Raw genomic sequence first — 17,471 nt, forward strand, 5'->3', positions numbered from 1 at the left:
GGGGGTTGTTATGTTAGTCGGTCATGGCCTGTGTAGCCTTCTGGATCTGGCATCATATCTTGGGGGTGTTTTTAAGAGAACAGATGAGAGGCTTCCATGACTTGCTGAGACAAAACCCCCCTCTCTGTTCATATTTTCTGGATGCAGTTGAATCTCAATGGCCTCCCTAACGATGCGATCCATATAGCGGGTCTTGGTGGCGAGGATGGAGGTATTCTGAAGCTGAATGCGGTGTCCCAGATCGATGTAGTATTCAAAATATTCCGTATGAGTTGAAGTATAGCATTCACCGAGTGAAGTCGAGAAGTGGCTACAGCAGAAGGATTAATTGTGACATTGTAAAGTGTATAAGTGTAAAAGCGAATGGGGAATAAATATTCACTACACCCTTGACCTACGTGCAGTTATCTGTCGCACTGCATAGGCAACACATGACAACATGTTTCAGAAACTGGACAACTTATGAAGTTCAGGAATAGCACAAAACCAAGAATGTAAACTTACCCAAAATTATGCATAATAATTTCTGTACTCAGTTCTATGTGGCACTGACTGTGATTAAAAATACTTACCACTAAAACTATTAGTCTACTCTTCTTTCTTAAGTAAAGGAACTAGGTTTATGAGATCACAATAATCTTGTGTTCATACATGTCTCTGTCCTCCTTTCAACTTCGGATTAACTGATATTCATGAACTCAGTATGAATGTTACGAAATTAATGTCACCTCAACATCCTAACAATTTGGCAGATTCTAAAACTTGTACTGTAGAAGTGACACTACTTACTTACTTACTTACTTACTTATGGAGCTGAGCCCTTCCTGAGGAGAAGCCAAATCTGCAGCTACTCAAGAATTTCCCAGCATTCTATGGAACCCGAAGGCTCATTACTGTGTTCACAAGAGCCATCCACTGGTCCCTATCCTGAGCCAGATCAATCCAATCCAATCCATACCATACCATCCCATCCTCTCTCTCTAAGATCCATTTTAATACTGTCCACCCGCCTATGCCTTAGTCTTCCCAGTGGTCTCTTTCCTTCTAACTTTCTCACCAAAATCCTATACGCATTCCTCTTCTCCCCCCTTCATGCTACATGCCCTGCCCACCTCATCCTCCTTGACTTGATCATTCTAATTATACTTGGAGAAGAGCACAAGTTATGAAGCTTCTCATTATGCAGTGTTCTCCAACCTCCTGTCACTTCAGCCCTCTTCAGTCCAAATATTCTCAACACCCTGTTCTCAAACACCCTCAGTCTACGTTCCTCCCTTGATGTCAGAGACCAAGTTTCACAACCATACAGAACCACAGGCAAAATTATAGTTTTGTATATTCTAATTTTTATGTTCTTGGACAACAGACGAGAAGACAAAAGGTTCTGGACTGAATGGTAGCAAGCATTACCCAAGTTCAATCGCCTCTTAATTTCCTCCTGAATCAGGTTTTGATCTGTTATGGTTGTTCCCAAATATCTGAACTGTGCCATATTTTCAAAACATCTGTTTCCTATCATTATGTCATAATTTTGCCCTGCATTTTGGTGATGAGACAGCAACATATACCTAGTTTTCTCTGGGTTTACTTCTAGACGAACCTCCTTACTTGCGTCAATTAAAATTTGCATGTTTATCTTTATGGTATCTACATTATCACCCAGTAGATTCACATCATCGGCACAGACCAACCCATTTAATTTCAGTGACACTAGCATTGCTTAATATAGAATGATGAAATACGAGTATTGTAACAGATCCTGAAAAAATATGGAACTTTTGTCAAGTACATTTCTTGTAGAATTTAAAACAACATGGAAGTCACACAAACTTTTATTTCACTTTTGGTTTGATGGTGATAAGTAACTACTGCAGATGGGCATGTGAAATCTAGCAGAGATGGCTCATAAGATGCCTGTACATTATATGTAAGATACTGTTTATAATCCACTAATTATAAACCAGGCAATGAAGCAAAACTCTGAGGTTATGCCCCTTAAATTTAATGCAGGCATCATACAGGTTCTTAACAGCAACAACAACAGATCTGCTGGAGCAGAAATTTATACAATATGACAACAAGCTTTAAGAATTCTGCTTGAATCCCCTTGTTCAAAGCTGGAAGTTCTGCCAAATGTTCTGTGTCTGATTTACCTATTTAGAAAACAGCCTTAGAAAGCTATTTGCAGCCTAGCACTTCAAAATTCATCATTATCAACAGTACTTTCTTTTTTCCATAAACATGTCTGTCAGTCCTCTCGTGCTCAGTTTTTGCCCAAAGGTCAAAAGACACAATCACTGGCTGATGCGCAACTTTTGACACGTTCGCCAGTATGTATTGTTTGCTGGTATGCAATACTGGCTGAAAAAAGGTCCTGATTATTTACTAGTACAATAATGAACTACAAATCACTTTTGTGACTTAATTTCTAAACCTGATAAACGTACAAATGAATTCATTATTAACAGAACAGTTTATTAATCAAATTTACCATCAGCCCTTTGTAAACGGATATCAGTAAAAAAATGTTTAGATACTTACCAAGCATGGTCCATAAAGCAGAATCTATAACATAAAATTAATCCTACCTACTGAACCCACACAAGTTATCATCACTGTTTGTTGAATTTACAGAATTATTAATCACTTGTGATATCAGAAGATGAATCTTTCACCATGTATTAACCCAATGGCATAAACTTTGGGAACTTTTTCAATTGTCATCCCGTTTGTACTGAATTAAATATAGAAAGAAACAGTTCAAATCTGGTGCTTTCTGAAGAAAGAAATTCATACATATGATGACAGATGACAAAACCTATATATTTTCTGTTTCAATGTATAAAACAGCTGATGCAGAACTGAGTGTTATATAGCTCAAACTATTAATTTCTCTAAAGTACTACACCATGAAGTCATATGGCGGAGCAGTGGTATAACTCCACAGATTCTCATTCTTGGCAGTATATGAAGTTTTTTTATTGCTAGTGGGGTGGGACTAAGCCCCTTGTACTGCGGCCACTTCTGGCCTATTGTACCAGCCCCAGATGATAGGCAAGGGTGATTGTGGAGCAATTGGCGGAATGAAGACTGGCAGGGGAAACCGAAGTACTCGCAGAAAACCTACCCCAGTGCCACTTTGACCACCACAAATCCCACTTGACCAGACCTGGGATCGAACTTGGGCCACTGCAGTGGGAAGCCAGCGACTAACCGCTTGAGCTATGGCGCGGCCTAGATAAAGGTTAGTGGTCACTTCATGGCCTGATGCCCTGGCTGCATTACTTTCTAGAAAAGTGTCCAATATTCATCGTATAAGAGGCTATGCAGGCCCCAGGGACAATATAGACACTGTGGAGAAAAGAAAAACCTTCTGCCCCCGCTAGGAATCAAACCTTGATTCTTCAGTGGTCTCATCTGTAGCTTAGTCACTACTCCCACCAAGCTAACCTTGCTCACAATTTGCACATTTTTATGCAGACCAATGGATTAATATTCATATCTTCAGATCCTCTGAGGCACTCAGCAGCATCACTGCAGGCAAAATCTTTTGGAGAACATAAACTGTTATTCTACAACTATTTCTCCTTGATGATGATGACTGAGGTAGTCCCTGAACATTGGAATTTTACTCAGCAGTGCTGCAGCTGGTCGCTTGAGATGATTTTATCACATTAGCCACTGCAAACACTTCACCCTGTATATTTATAGTAATGCATTCCCAAAATCTAAGATTATTTTTGCCAAAGTGTTACAATTAAAAACCAAACAGATGAATCTAACAGCTTTATGACATATGTGACTGACTATTTATGAGAAGTGTCAACAACTGTCCTGCACTACAGGAATGATGTCAAATCTTACTTACTGCCTCGTGGTCCATAAAATTTAACGCAGAATTCATTAAGTCCTCCTAATATAGTCACTTCATGTTTGCTTTCAATTCTGGATCTAGGTTAAGGAATTACATGAAATGACCCAAATATTTATGACATAAACATCCACTCAGTCATTCAGTGACAAGGAAACAACATAAAATGCCTCAAATATTTATATCAGTATCCACTCAATCACTGAGTTACAAAGGTCAGCGACTATCCTGGAATGAGTGTACTCGAATGATAGTATTCATGGGCTGACAATGCCTTTTGAACTTGGCATGTGTGTGTGTATTCTATTTACTATTTATATGCACTTTCTTTTATATGACATAACTTACTGAATTTAAATTCATGACACACTTATTAAACATACATAAGTTTCACTGGTCTAACACACAAACACCACGAAATGGCACGAATAAAAAAAGCAACTATGTAAAAGTAATATACATCTCATGTTCACAATCGTTCAGTCATCAGCCATGAGACCTGGATCAGCTGATGCTCCACGTCAAGGTTGTTTTGTGACCTTATAATCACGATTCCACACAAAGGATACAGTTTTATAACGTCAGTGTCCATTCGTCGTTTCCCTGCACTTGGAGATGACATTTTATTGATTCTTTAAAGGGTTAAAACCCCTCAATAAATTCACTACCGTAACTCCAGCACTACTTCAACCACAGTTTCTTCAATGTTTTGTTCTGTGTTGCCATATGTTTAAATATTGTATTATCCACCAGAGCTCACTAGCGTTCAATTCGTTCACAATGACCATAAAGGACAATACACGGAAAAGAAAGTGTTGTAACAAAACACATCGTATTACGACACGAAATAATGCAAGACTTGACGTTAACTACTACTGTAACGTACGTTCCAAATTTAAAGATCATTATATGTATACTAAACCATCAGACAAAGGAAGAAACCTTCCCTTTTCTTTTTTTCCGTTCCAAATTAGTTTCAACACGTACAGTCAACAAAAAGAACAATGCTAAACTGTGCTGCGCATAACGTGTTCGATCAGAGAGTGCAATGTTACTGGTAGTTCTAAACCTGTGAACCGTGATGAGTAATGGAAGGAAGAATGACGCAAATTATTAATCTACTAATTATTATTTTCTTGAGTTAGAATGACATTTCTCAAGTATGTCTGCGAGTGAATACGTTATTTCTGTTACTTAAACACCGCATATTTTACGCAGAATGCTCATAATTTCAATCTCGTTAATTACGACTGCCAAGAGATTCTCACGGCAGTGAGAAGGAAATGAGGGCAATGAGTATGAAGATTACTTACTGATCCTACCGATCGTCTGGGATGTGACGCCGTGTTGTCTGGTACATAGTTACGAAAGTTTCGGAGGAAACTGCTGCCTCCGTCATCAGGGCATGAGTACTACTCTGAAGATGGAAGCAGCTGGTTCCACAAAACATTGGTACCTATTTCCAAAACTATATTGTGTTAAACCTACAAGACAGGAAGCTTCATTTAGTTTCGAAAGGCTTCTGACGATGGTACATAACACTCTGAATTATTGGATTTTCGGATTCTGCCCATCGTCCGGTATTCTAAAAACTAGAAAACACAGCGTTTCGGCAACTGAATCTTTTTCCGTCATCAGATGAGGGGGAAGACACCTGCTGTTGGATCTCTTAGAAAAACTTAACCAGTGATTGAGGTTAGCTCTTTCTAAGAGACCCAATAGAGTAGGTGTCTGCCCCCTACCCTGTGGACGGAAAAATATCCAGTTGCCGAAACGTTGTGATTTCTAGTTTTTAGAATACCGGACGATGGACAGAGTTCCAAAACGCAGTAATTCTGAGTAAGCTTCATGGTTACCCCCTCCGTCTTCAGGGTTAGACTAGACAGCGTCACATCCCCGAAAAACACTAGTCTTTGGATAATCAACTTTGAAAACTTTCTACACATAAATTCCAATACAGCAATATTTCCGACTGTTGCAAAACGGAATTGACTTACTCCGAGGAAACTAACACTGCAGTTGCAATTATAGGCATGGAAATATAACCATGTAGATTTCCGCCCTAAAAATGCATTCCAAATAAATTCGGAATATGTAGTGTACTAACAAACCTAAGAAAAGACATTAAAGGGTCAAATTACGCTTGAGTTGTCGGCTAGATTCTGTAAACATTCTTGGCTCTTCGACACGTTTTAAATTTAGAAGCACGATGAAATAGGCCTTCCCCATCGGCGCCGCAAGGATTTTCTATCAACGGTCAGGGAGGGGGGGGGGAGACCAGAAAATTTGCTCGCAAATTACGTTTAAGGCGTTTAAGCCTAGTTTTATTGACTGAACTGGAGTATTCAGGATAGAATAATTATTTTTAAAATACTTTTAATTTTTATTATTCCTGTTTATTATACTTTCTTTTCTTCAATTTTTTATTTTTCTAAAACCGGGGGGCGCTCATGGCCCTTTAATGCCAATGAATGAGAGGAATAACTGACAGTGTTTTAGAATTTATTTTAATATCTCCTGGGCATTAAGTTTGTCTGTAGCTGTTCCCAGACATTTAAGAGTGATTAAAGAAGTATCCTGAGAGATCTTTATCCTTTAGCATATAACACCATAGTCCAGTGAAAGGTAACTAACATTTTGGGGAACATGTCTTCATCTTCAGGGTCAAAGAGTAAGCCATGCAAGGAGACAGCATGAAGCAGATAACAAGACTGTCCTACCTGGCATTATGTCCAAGAAGACAGATCTCTTCATTAGCACTGCTATGAGAACTTCAAATACTCAAAGAAAATTTTACATTGAAGTTATGCAGGTCCCACTCGAGACAACCAAAAGTTAAGAGCATTGTTTTAAGGTCATTATCTAAAATGTATAAAATGCTAACACATATAGTTGAGTTGTGTGTTCTTACTTATACACAATTACTTTGTTGTGTTCCAGTTTGGTAGACATTTTTAGAAATTGAAGCTATTCACACAAAAACTGGAATACTTAATTTTGTTTACAATGTAATTTGACTATGGTACTAACTCGCCACTCAATTGCATTTTCCTGAGGCTTAAGGGTTCCTTGCACCAAGTTCCCATTTCTTGATTTTTGAAATCTCACTGACAAGAATCCCTTATCATACCTTTAAAACATTTAATACTCACATGGCATACTTTACTTCACAGATGAAATGACTATCTGAAATTCAAAGAAGGAAAATATGTAGAATGACTGCACATCTGTTATAATAGATACAGAGATGAATAAACATGACTGAAGCGTGAACAAGAAGTGAAAAGTGTTGTATGTATGTATGTATGTATGAAGGGGTAGGCCTTCTCGGCCCTTGCACTTAGACCTCAGTGGTCCATTGTGCTTCCCCTTTTTTAATTATTCTCTCAGCAACCCCACACTTCGGATGAAGCGCAGGATTTTGGACGTGGGGACGTCGAAATAGTCACTTGGTTCCATAAAGTACTGACCCAAGTGACGTAGTCTTAAAGAAGCTAAAGCCTCACATTCACACAGGACATGTGTGGCTGTTTCATTTTCTATCTGACACCTCTCACAAGTGGGACTATCACTTAGTCCCAGTTTGAACAGGTGTCCTTTGAGGTGACAGTGTCCTGTAAGTAGTCCTACCACCCATCATAGCTGGTTCCTGTTGAGCTTCAACAGTTCCTTCGCTCTTTTATCAGAAGGTCCTCGTATGAGTCACTTAGCTTGCCTGAGTCCAGCTAAGGATTCCCAGTATTTCTTATGTTTTATGTTAGTCCAGTCCCTGATTGCCTGTTTGGCAACTTCTATAGAGATGCCACAGGCTGGTTCAGGTCCTATGAACTGATGTTCAGCTCCAATTTTAGCTAATTGGTCTGCTGCTTCATTTCCAGCAATACCCTCATGCCCTGGCACCCATATCAGTTGTACCCTGTTATGTTTGGCCAGTTCCATGAGGGTTTGGTGGCAATCCCAGACCAATTTTGAATTGATCTGGTGTTAAGTGAAAAGTGTTAGTCATAGTACAATCTAATGAAAACTATCAAATAATTTGAATACCTAAAGGTCAGGTAAAGTTACTCATGTAATAGGCTGTGGAGGCCCATAAGACTGTGAGATATTGAGGTTTTCACATTTTCTAGACAGTCGGCACACAGATGGCAGTGCGTTTGTCAGCCTTATATGCTGGCCAGCTGACTTTTACCCCCAAGAAAATTCCTGGTACTCATTTCTGTTAGAGGCTGAGTTGACCCCAGGGCCATAGTGTGGCTGGAAGGATACTGTGAATTGAAGAATCAATGACCTCATTGGGAATCAAACCTGCGACATTTCGGCTTGTAGCATAGTGCCTCAACCAACTGCGCTACCCCATGCCTCAATTTGAATACCTAAACAAAACAAATTGCCAGGTAGTGATCAAATTCAAGCAGGAGGCGAAATATTACGTTCTAAGATCCACAAGCTAATTACTTCTATTTGGCATAAGAAAGAATTGCCTGATCAGTGGAAGGAGTCTATTATTGTACCAGTTCACAAGAAGGGTGATAACACTGGCTTTAATAATTATCAGGGGATATCACTGCTATGAAATTAATACAAAATTTTATCCAGTATTCTTCTCTCAAGGTTAAGGCCATACATATATGAAATTATTGGTGATCATCAGTGTAGGTTTCGACATTACAGATCAACTACTCACTTCTTTTGCATTCATCAGATATTGGAGAAAAAATGGGAGTACAATGAAACAGTACATCAGCTATTTGTAGACTTCAAGAAAACCTATGATTCAGTTAGGAGGGAAGTATTGTACAATATTCTGATAGAGTCTGGGGTACCCATGAAACTAGTTAAGCTGATTAAAATGTGCTTAAATGAAACGTATAATGAAGTCCATATAGGTAAACAGTTGTCTGATAAATTTCCTATCCAGAAGGGTCTAAGACAAGGCAATGCTTTATTGCCACCCCTTTTCACCTTTGCTCTAGAATATGCCATTAGGAAGGTCCAGGAAAACCAGATGGGACTGAAATTAAAGGGAACACATCAGCTGTTGGTCTATGTCGATTATGTGAATCTACTGGGTGATAATATAGACAACAAAAAAGGCACACAAACTTTAACTGATGCAAGTAAGGAGGTTGGTCTAGAAGTAAACACAGAGAAAACTAAGTATATGTTGATGTCCCATCACGAAAATGCAGGGCAAAATCATTACATAATGATACGAAACAGATGTTTTGAAAATGTGGCACAGTTCAGATATTTGGGAACTACGATAACAAATCAAAACCTGATTTAGGGGGAAATTAAGAGGAGACTGAACTCGGGTAATGCTTGCTACCATTCAGTCCAGAACCTTTTGTCTTCTTGTCTGCTGTCCAAAAAAAAATAAAAATTAGAATATACAAAACTTTTGCCTGTGGTTCTGTATGGATGTGAAACTTGGTCTCTGACATTAAGGGATGAACATGGACTGAGGGTGTTTGAGAACAGGATGTTGAGCAGAATATTTGGACAGAAGAGAGATGAAGTGACAGGAGGTTGGAGAAAACTGCATAATGAGGAGCTTCATAACTTTTTATTTATTTATTTATATTTTACTTCGTATCCATGGATCATTATACATTGTACTATTCTCCAAGTATAATTAGAATGATCCAGTCAAGGAGGATGAGATGGGCAGGAAATGTTGCATGAAGGGGGAGGCAAGGAATGCATATAGGATATTGGCGAGAAAGCCAGAGGGAGACCACTGGGAAGGCCAAGGCGTGGGCGGATGGACAATATTAAAATGGATCTTAGAGAGATAGGATGGTATGGTATGGATTGGTTTGATCTGGCTCAGGATAGGGACCAGTGGAGGGCTCTTATGAACATTGTAATGAATTTTTGGGTTCCATAAAATGCTGGGAAATTCTTGAGTAGCTGCAGAATTGGTGTCTACTCCAGAAGGGCTCAACTCCATGAGTAAGTAAGTAAGTAAACAAACTAAATTAATTTATTTGATTTAGAAAATTGACTAAATGTATTAGCTTTTTTCATTTGCAAAACAGTGGAAGTACACACCAGATTCGTTCACTCTTAAGAGGTCTCGGAATATAGCAGTTGACCAGATTCTTGCCAGGCATTGCCCTTCTGTCTATGCCTTTTTTAAAATCAATTTACTGGATCCCATAAACATTTTCTTTCACCATATGCAGATACTAAAGTATTTACAGTGTTATTTGATCAATCCATGCAAGAAAACGAATGTTAATAAGCAGCAAAAGGAAATGACTGAACAAGAAGAAAACAAGAATGGCAGGCTTTTCTATATTACCTGTCCACACTGCACATGAAATGTCTTTGATGTACTGCTCTTCCAGTGAAACAGACCAAAGGCAAAAGAACTATTCAATGGTCTTCCTTGATATTGTACACATTGGTCAAATTAGTCATTTGCCACCTTCATTCATTTAATTCACACAGTATATACACATCATCATGCTGTATATTCAGATGTGTTATCGAGTGACATACTAGCTTGTAAGAGAGATATTTCTATTTGATTCACTGTGAACGCATTTTCAAAAACACTTTCTATGGAAATTCTATTTCCTTTCTGTGATTGTCATCATCCAGAAATAACCCAGCAGGAAAATACTATTCTATGTAAGGTTTTCAAAACAAGTTAGAACTTAGAAACACAAGGAAATAAAAAAATTCATTGTTTTAAGTATGTTTTGCTTTTAATTCATAAAGTTTTTGGAAGCAGTTTCCATGAAATTGTCCTTCCAACGGTTTGAATTGAATACCCTGAGCATTCTGTAGTCTCCAGATAATTGCTAGTGTTTTGGTAAACGGTTTAGATAGCAGGCTTGAGTCTGTCTCTAAGAGTCTTGAGAGTGACATGCTAAAGTAAGGTAAGAGTAAAGGTATCCCTATAACAGGCCGTGGAGGCAGAAAGGGTTATGAGATGTTGAGGTTCCCACTTTCTAGAAAATTGACTCATAGCTGGCGGTAAGGTTGTCAGCCTTACGTGCTGGCTGCCCTTTACCCCAAAGAATATTCCTGGTACTCATTTCTGTTAGAGGCTCAGTCGACCCCAGGGTCATAGTGCAGCTGGAAAGATTAGGTAAACTGGAAAAAGTCCACCTCATCGGGATTCGATCCCGCGACCTTCCGACTTGTAGCATAGTGCCTCAAACAACTACGCTACCATGTGCCCCAGGAGTGTCATGCTAAATAAGGTAATACATTGCTGTTTCATGTAGTCCTGTGCAGCAGAAGATACTGCCATCACAAATGAATGTTATTATTGGTATACCTATCAACATATAAAGACTGGGATTGGAATATCTGCTTGCATGCCAATTTATTAGATGATCATACTAAATTTTGTGGATTCCTTCAGATGAGTATTGAATTGTCTACAGGCTTTTTACTTTTGGCAGGAAATGAAATTAAGGAGAATGCCAACTGCAGGTGGCCAATATTCCAGAAGGACTGTCTGGGTATTTTCTTGTACTGTTATTTGTAAATTTTAATAATTGGCACTTGAACATAGTAGCTAACTCCAGGGAGCTGATTCCTTCTTGAAACCACCAGTTGCTCCGCTACTTAAGATGGAACGCAACTGTAATAAAAAGGTAAAGCTATCCCTGTGATAGGCTGTGAAGGCCCATATGGCTGTGAGACATCGAGGCTCCCATATTTTCTAGACAGTCAGTTGATAGATGGCAGTAAGGTTGCCATCCTTATGCACTAGCTGCCCTTTACCTCCCAGGAAGATTCCTGTTACTCATTTCTTTTAGAGGCTGAGTTGACTCCAGGGCCATAGTGTAGCTTGAAGTATTTGGTAAATTGAAAAATCCCAATAACCTCATTGGGAATTGAACCCACGACCTTCCAGCTTGTATCATAGTGCCTCAACCAACTATGCTACCGTGTGCACCTAAAAATACATTAATAGGAAAATGATTATATCACAAAAGAAAGTCTGAAGTTTTGAATTAATTTGAAAATAGTACTATTAAACTATGGTGCTGATAAATGGAAAGAATATATGTAACTGATAGTCAGTTTCCAAAACATTAGATTGCGCAGGAAGTAGTTTCCTGAGAAAACTTGCCGCACTTCCACTTTGAAATTGATATTCTTCGTAGGAGATAAACGCTCTGTCATTACAGGTATCTGAGAAGAAACATGGATTAGAATTTAGTGTTTTTAATTAGTTCCACAGTCTTATGTACGACAATTAAATTTAATTAAAACACCAAGTAAGAAGTGCAACAGGATGCTACAAAATAATATTGTGGATCAGAATTGTTCTTGTTTTCAATTAGGCCATTAATCCTTTCTAATTCTGAAGTTACTGCTCATTTTCACCAAATTTCTTTTGTTTCTGGTGCAACACTGTTCATTTCTGCGGTAGATCTTTGGTATTTTTTTTCCTACCCAAATGGCTGAAAGGTGTATCAGTGGGGGCTGAACTGCTCGTTCTCTGAAATAATTTTCCACTTTTCCAGGTAAAGCTGCTACTGAGTAACCAAATGGGAAGTTTTGAAAATTTCCTGCAAGTAGACTATGTTGCAAGTAATCCTACAGGAAAGACATGGTATCAAAGAACGGTAATTTAATTTGAGTTTTCATTTAACTTTCTCATTTCATGGGGCACATGGTAGCATAGTTGGTTGAGACACTATGCTAAAAGCAGGTTCCATTCTTGATGAGGTTATTGGACTTTTAAATTGATCTAATCCTTCCTAGTGTAGCTGGTAGAGTGACTGGCTACAGGCTGGACAACTAAGGGGTCAGAGTTAAGAGTCCCAGTAGGGTCAAGAGTTTTCTCTTCTCCATGTTGTCCAGACCAACTTTGGGGTCCACTCAACCCCCCCTATCCAATGGGAACTGGGGGCTCTTTCCTCAGGGGTAAAGCGTGCGTGAAGCTGACCACTCACCTCCAGCTAGTACTGAGCTCAAGAAAATGTGAATCTATACATCCACTCCCCCATACACCTTCATGGTGCAGTGCTTAATAAGTAAAGCACAGGGACAACTTTTCAATTGCCTTACCTAATCCGTCCAGCTACACTATGGCCCTCACCATCATCAGTGAGCTGATTGTCTAGAAAATGTGGGAGCCTCAACATCTCGCAACTCTATGAGCCTCTATGGCCTGTTACAAGGTTAGCTTTACCTTTTTACCTTTTACCTTTCTCATTTCATACTCTCAATTTTCCCTGCTCTCTCATATATCTTAGGTGGTGCCACTTGTCTTTTCACATTTATATAAAGCAATAACATCATTATTATATATAATTAGATAAATTAATTTCATAATTATAATATAATAATTTATTTTCATTAATTTAAATGCTTTCAGATACCTCACTATGGTAGAGTCACTGACATCTCTGAGTTACACAATTAGAGTTAGTAGGTCAATGAAACAGAGCAGTACAAGACAGGAGGCCATTTGGAATGTTGTTCAACCAAAATACTTGCCTGTTCCTATCAATGAACACTGGACGAAAATTTCAAACTTACCTGAGGACAAATGTCACATGTCAAAGTGTTATGGAAGCAATGATAGCAAATACTATGCCATGAGATGTCCACCACATGGTGAATGATTATGTTGGAATTGCAAGGCCCATCATTTGATTATTATATGAGAAGAATGCAATTCAAACTTGTTTAACATTGAAAAGTGTTGGTGCTTATGGATATATGCTGAATGTATTTGAGAGCATTGTCCTAAGGAGAATATTTTGATCTAGGAGGAGAAAGTAGCAGGAGTCTGTTGAAAATTGTGCAGTAAGAAGTTTGAAAATTATTATTAGGATGATCAATCAGATCATGGAGGATGAGATGGACAGGGACTGAAACACACATGAGAGGGAAGTGCATATGGAATTTTGAGATTCAAACCTTAGGGGAAGAGATATCTTGGAAGACCAGCATTGTACAAATGAGGACAATTTTGAAGTGGATCCTATAGAAATAAATTGGGAGGGTGGAGAGAGAATTCATCTTGGTCAGGTAATGGACAAATGGTGAGCTCATGTGAATATAAATAATGAACCTTTGGATTGCATACAATACTGTAAATTTATTTTTTCAGAAAACAATTTGAGTGCTTTTGATTTGTTTTACTTACATCCAGGGTCAATAACTGAGCATACAGAAACTGCAGAACATAACAAATTATGTATGGAAATCTACTCAACAATTTCTTACCTAAGGCAAGAAATTGGTATGAATTTTAGGAAAGTGACTTCATTAAAATATTTAAATATGTGGATGCATTTTATTGACTGGTAAATGACAATTTTTAAATGCCTTTCACTGCCTGTGACCCTTCAGTGTGTCAACACACCATGGGTAATAGACTTTTGTCTGTTTTATGTACGTACAATGAGTGTTTGCAAGGAACAAGTTGAGAAAATTAAAACAGATTTTGTTGAGGAACTTGTAAAATGAAGAGTATAGTCTTTTGGGGTGCAACATTCTAGTTTGGAGACGGCCTGATATTACAGAGGGACAAATTGCCTCCACCTTTATGGTTGAAAAATTAGTCAAGCCAGAAACCAGCAGAAGCAGGTGGCAAGTTAAATTGGTTTGTTGCTTGTCTTAGTCTTTGACTCTGAATATGGAGATAATATGTTGCTCCAAAATGTCAGGCTGTTTCCAAAGAACATGTCATTACAACACAGAAGACCATACTCTTTGCAGGCATTGCTATGAGAATCTCTAATCCAAGAAGTTGTGAAATACTTGTGTATTCAGTACAGAAGAATTTACTGTTATCAACATTTGGTTATTTTATTGTAATTTTCGATTTTTTTCCAAAAATCCAGGGGGAGGGGGGCAAATGCCTAGCATCTTCCCTTCCATCTTGCCAGTGACCCTGACAATGATTATTTTTTTTTTAATTTTAATTTATTCTGTTGATTCAAACTGGTACAACCATTGGATATAGAACAGTAAAAAATACAAGACAGTACAATATTAATAAATAATGATAAATAAATAAATAAACAAGACATGCAATCATTAAAAGATTTTGTTGAAAATATAAAAATAATAAAACACTGTAAATACTGATACAATGATGTTGCTATTACCATCAGAAATATATCTAGTTTTATGCATAAAAAATTCACCCACAGTATAAAAAGAATGCTCATGCAAATACTTTGTAATGCTTTTTTAAAGCTTTTAATAGCACATGCCAAGTCCTTAATGTCAGCTGGAAGATGGTTATATATCTTAATGCCTGCATAGGCAGGACTTTTTATGAAACATTGTCAAGTGAGTCATTACTAAAAAAAATTAAATTATTCATGGTATTAAAATTATGAATTTCAGAATTTTCTCTAAACAATGATTTATTGGTAATATTAAAGAGAGCCAAGAAGTGTATGTACTGAGATGCTAGAGGTAGTATATTTAAAATGTAAAAAAAAATTTCTGCAAGAATTCCTGGGTCTTGCTTCCATTAGTATTCTAACCATTCGCTTTTGGAGTTTTAAAATGATTGTACTGTGGGAAGAAGTTCCCAGAAAATTAATACGTATGTTATAACTGAATGAAAATATGCATGATAGATTATCTTTAGGGAACTTAAAAGATAAGAAAGGTCTGATTGCTCTTTATAACATGCTTTGTTTAATGTGGAAGCCAACATATCGGTGTGACTCTTCCAAGACAGAGTATTGTGAAGTACTAGTCCAAGAAACTAGAAAACACCGTTTCCAAATGATCTATTGTTGTGTGTGTATTCACTATCGCGGAATCGTGTTTACTGAGCATTTTCCCAGCAATGAAATCTTCTCTTGAATTGAATTGAATTTATTTACATTCTATAAATCCTAAGCAGGTTAGTACCTTTGGATACAGATCAAGTCAAAAGGTTACATACATAAGTACAGGCAATTTTAGCTTAAAAATTAATATAACTTAATTTTACATCATTCTCTATTTACATTGAAGTATTCATCTAAAGAGTAGAAGGAATGAGCATGTAGATAATTCTTTAACTCTGATTTAAACTTTTTAGTATCATTGCCCAAGTTTTTAATACTTTGTGGCAGATTGTTGAACACTTTTATGCCAGTAAAGTAGACTCCTTTTTGATATACTGATAAAGTTGATGAGGGTAGGTGGAAGTTATATTTTTGTCTAGTATTCATGTTATAGACATCAGAATTTAATTTGAATTTATCTTTGTTGTAAACAACAAATAAGAGAAGCGATAATATGTATTGCGATTGAAGAGGTAGAATTTTTAATTTCTTAAATAATTCTCTACATGAATCTCTACTTCTACATCCTGTAATGATTCTAATTATATTCTTTTGTATTTTAAAAATTATTACACTATGTGAAGAGTTCCCCCAAAATATTAATCCATAGTTCATAATAGAATGAAAGTAGGCATGGTAAACCATCTTCAATGTTTCCTGTGACATAAAAGGCTTAATTGATCTCGTTGCATAGCAAGCTGCATTTAATTTAGGTATAATTTGTTCTACTGTTGTGGCTTTCAGGCGTCATGTAGAAATACCGACATTTTGTTCACGAAGTATTCTATGCTGTCCAAGCAAAGAGTGAAACGGAATACTGTACAAAACTGGAGATTTTAGTTTTTTTAATAATCACAATAGGAATAATAAGTAACTTGACTAGTCTGCTGCTGCCATCTGGTGCCGAATTTTGCATATTGTGCGGCAGAAACGTGTGTAGCCTTGACACACCTAAGCTAGATCGAAGGCCATGGCCTGGGCAGTGGGCTGATCAAGCGAAGAGCTGTCGGAGTTGGGGTTATTGTGAAATGTCAGAAGTGTATAAGTAGTTTGTGTAGTGAAAGTAATGTAATTTTAAATATGAGTGACAAAACCGAAGCGGAATTGTCGCTGGTTTTCGAATCGAAAGAAGAGTTACAGAAGTCGCTGGAAAACAATGTTGCTATTATACATCGGCAGTGTCAAGAGATACAAGATCTGAAAAATGAATTGGATGCAGTTACTACAGAACGTGATATGTTGTTATGTGAAGTTAGTAAATTGAAATTTGAAATGGAGATTGCAGATTTGAAGAGACTTCATGATGGATGGTATGTGCTTGCAGTGAAACTTAATCATTTTATTGCATGAAAATAGTAAAATATATAAGGGCCATCCATACTGCAAGAGATTAATGATTGTAAATTTTGTAATGTTTTTTTTATATAACTGGATTCAGTCATTCACTGCTACACCTGGAAGCTTAAAGGCGTTTTAACCGCCGTTAAATTACACTGAGGCAGTACTTTGCATCTTAAGTGCAGAAGCTTTCTTCAAAGGTTGATATTTTTAAAGTGTAGAAAGAGTGGGTCAGTCATCAGCTGTTATGGGTAGGTAATAATGTAGGATTAAATGAGCAGTATTGGGTCTCGTGAAATATGTTATGGTCATGTGACTGTTAGTGATTGAGATTAGAGCATTTATCATTTAGAATATTCATATCAAGTGTCATGTAAGCATAAGTTAACACCTCTTGAATTGGTTTGGAGGCCATACCTTTAGCACGTTTTAATGTAGAAGTGTTGTTTTGTAACTGACAGTTTTAGTGCAAGGGCTGGCAGGAT

General features: G+C 37.5%; 2 protein-coding genes and 1 long non-coding RNA gene across 6 annotated transcripts in view; 2 read left to right on the top strand and 1 right to left on the bottom strand.

Moving 5' to 3' along the window:
- The window catches only part of LOC111866541 (ubiquitin-conjugating enzyme E2 H), an 18,464-nt gene extending 13,568 nt beyond the window's left edge, over positions 1-4,896 (bottom strand). Inside the window, exons 1-2 of the mRNA XM_023855585.2 lie at positions 4,441-4,896; positions 3,869-3,945 (exon numbers count right to left, since the gene is read on the bottom strand). Of these exons, the coding sequence (XP_023711353.1) occupies positions 3,869-3,945; positions 4,441-4,493 (130 nt within the window). The 5' untranslated portion in view covers positions 4,494-4,896. The remainder of the gene's footprint in view (positions 1-3,868; positions 3,946-4,440) is intronic.
- Positions 4,897-5,242: 346 nt separating this feature from the next.
- LOC117282475 lies at positions 5,243-14,140 on the top strand. Of its 2 annotated transcripts, XR_004513221.1 has the most exons (3): positions 5,243-5,323; positions 12,367-12,468; positions 13,224-14,140. It is a non-coding gene; the product is annotated as an uncharacterized LOC117282475 (long non-coding RNA). The 2 variants fall into 2 exon arrangements; XR_004513220.1 differs by lacking the exon at positions 5,243-5,323 and having other exon boundaries at positions 11,803-12,468.
- Positions 14,141-16,557: 2,417 nt separating this feature from the next.
- The window catches only part of LOC111866533 (IQ motif and SEC7 domain-containing protein 1), a 78,699-nt gene continuing 77,785 nt past the window's right edge, over positions 16,558-17,471 (top strand). For all 3 annotated transcript variants that reach the window (XM_023855568.2, XM_023855570.2, XM_023855571.2), the window contains exon 1: positions 16,558-16,958. In XM_023855568.2, coding sequence (XP_023711336.1) covers positions 16,729-16,958 — 230 coding nt within the window. In that variant the 5' untranslated portion in view covers positions 16,558-16,728. The remainder of the gene's footprint in view (positions 16,959-17,471) is intronic.

This window comes from Cryptotermes secundus, unplaced genomic scaffold (genome assembly GCF_002891405.2).
Source record: "Cryptotermes secundus unplaced genomic scaffold, Csec_1.0 scaffold401, whole genome shotgun sequence".
Taxonomy (NCBI): domain Eukaryota; kingdom Metazoa; phylum Arthropoda; class Insecta; order Blattodea; family Kalotermitidae; genus Cryptotermes; species Cryptotermes secundus.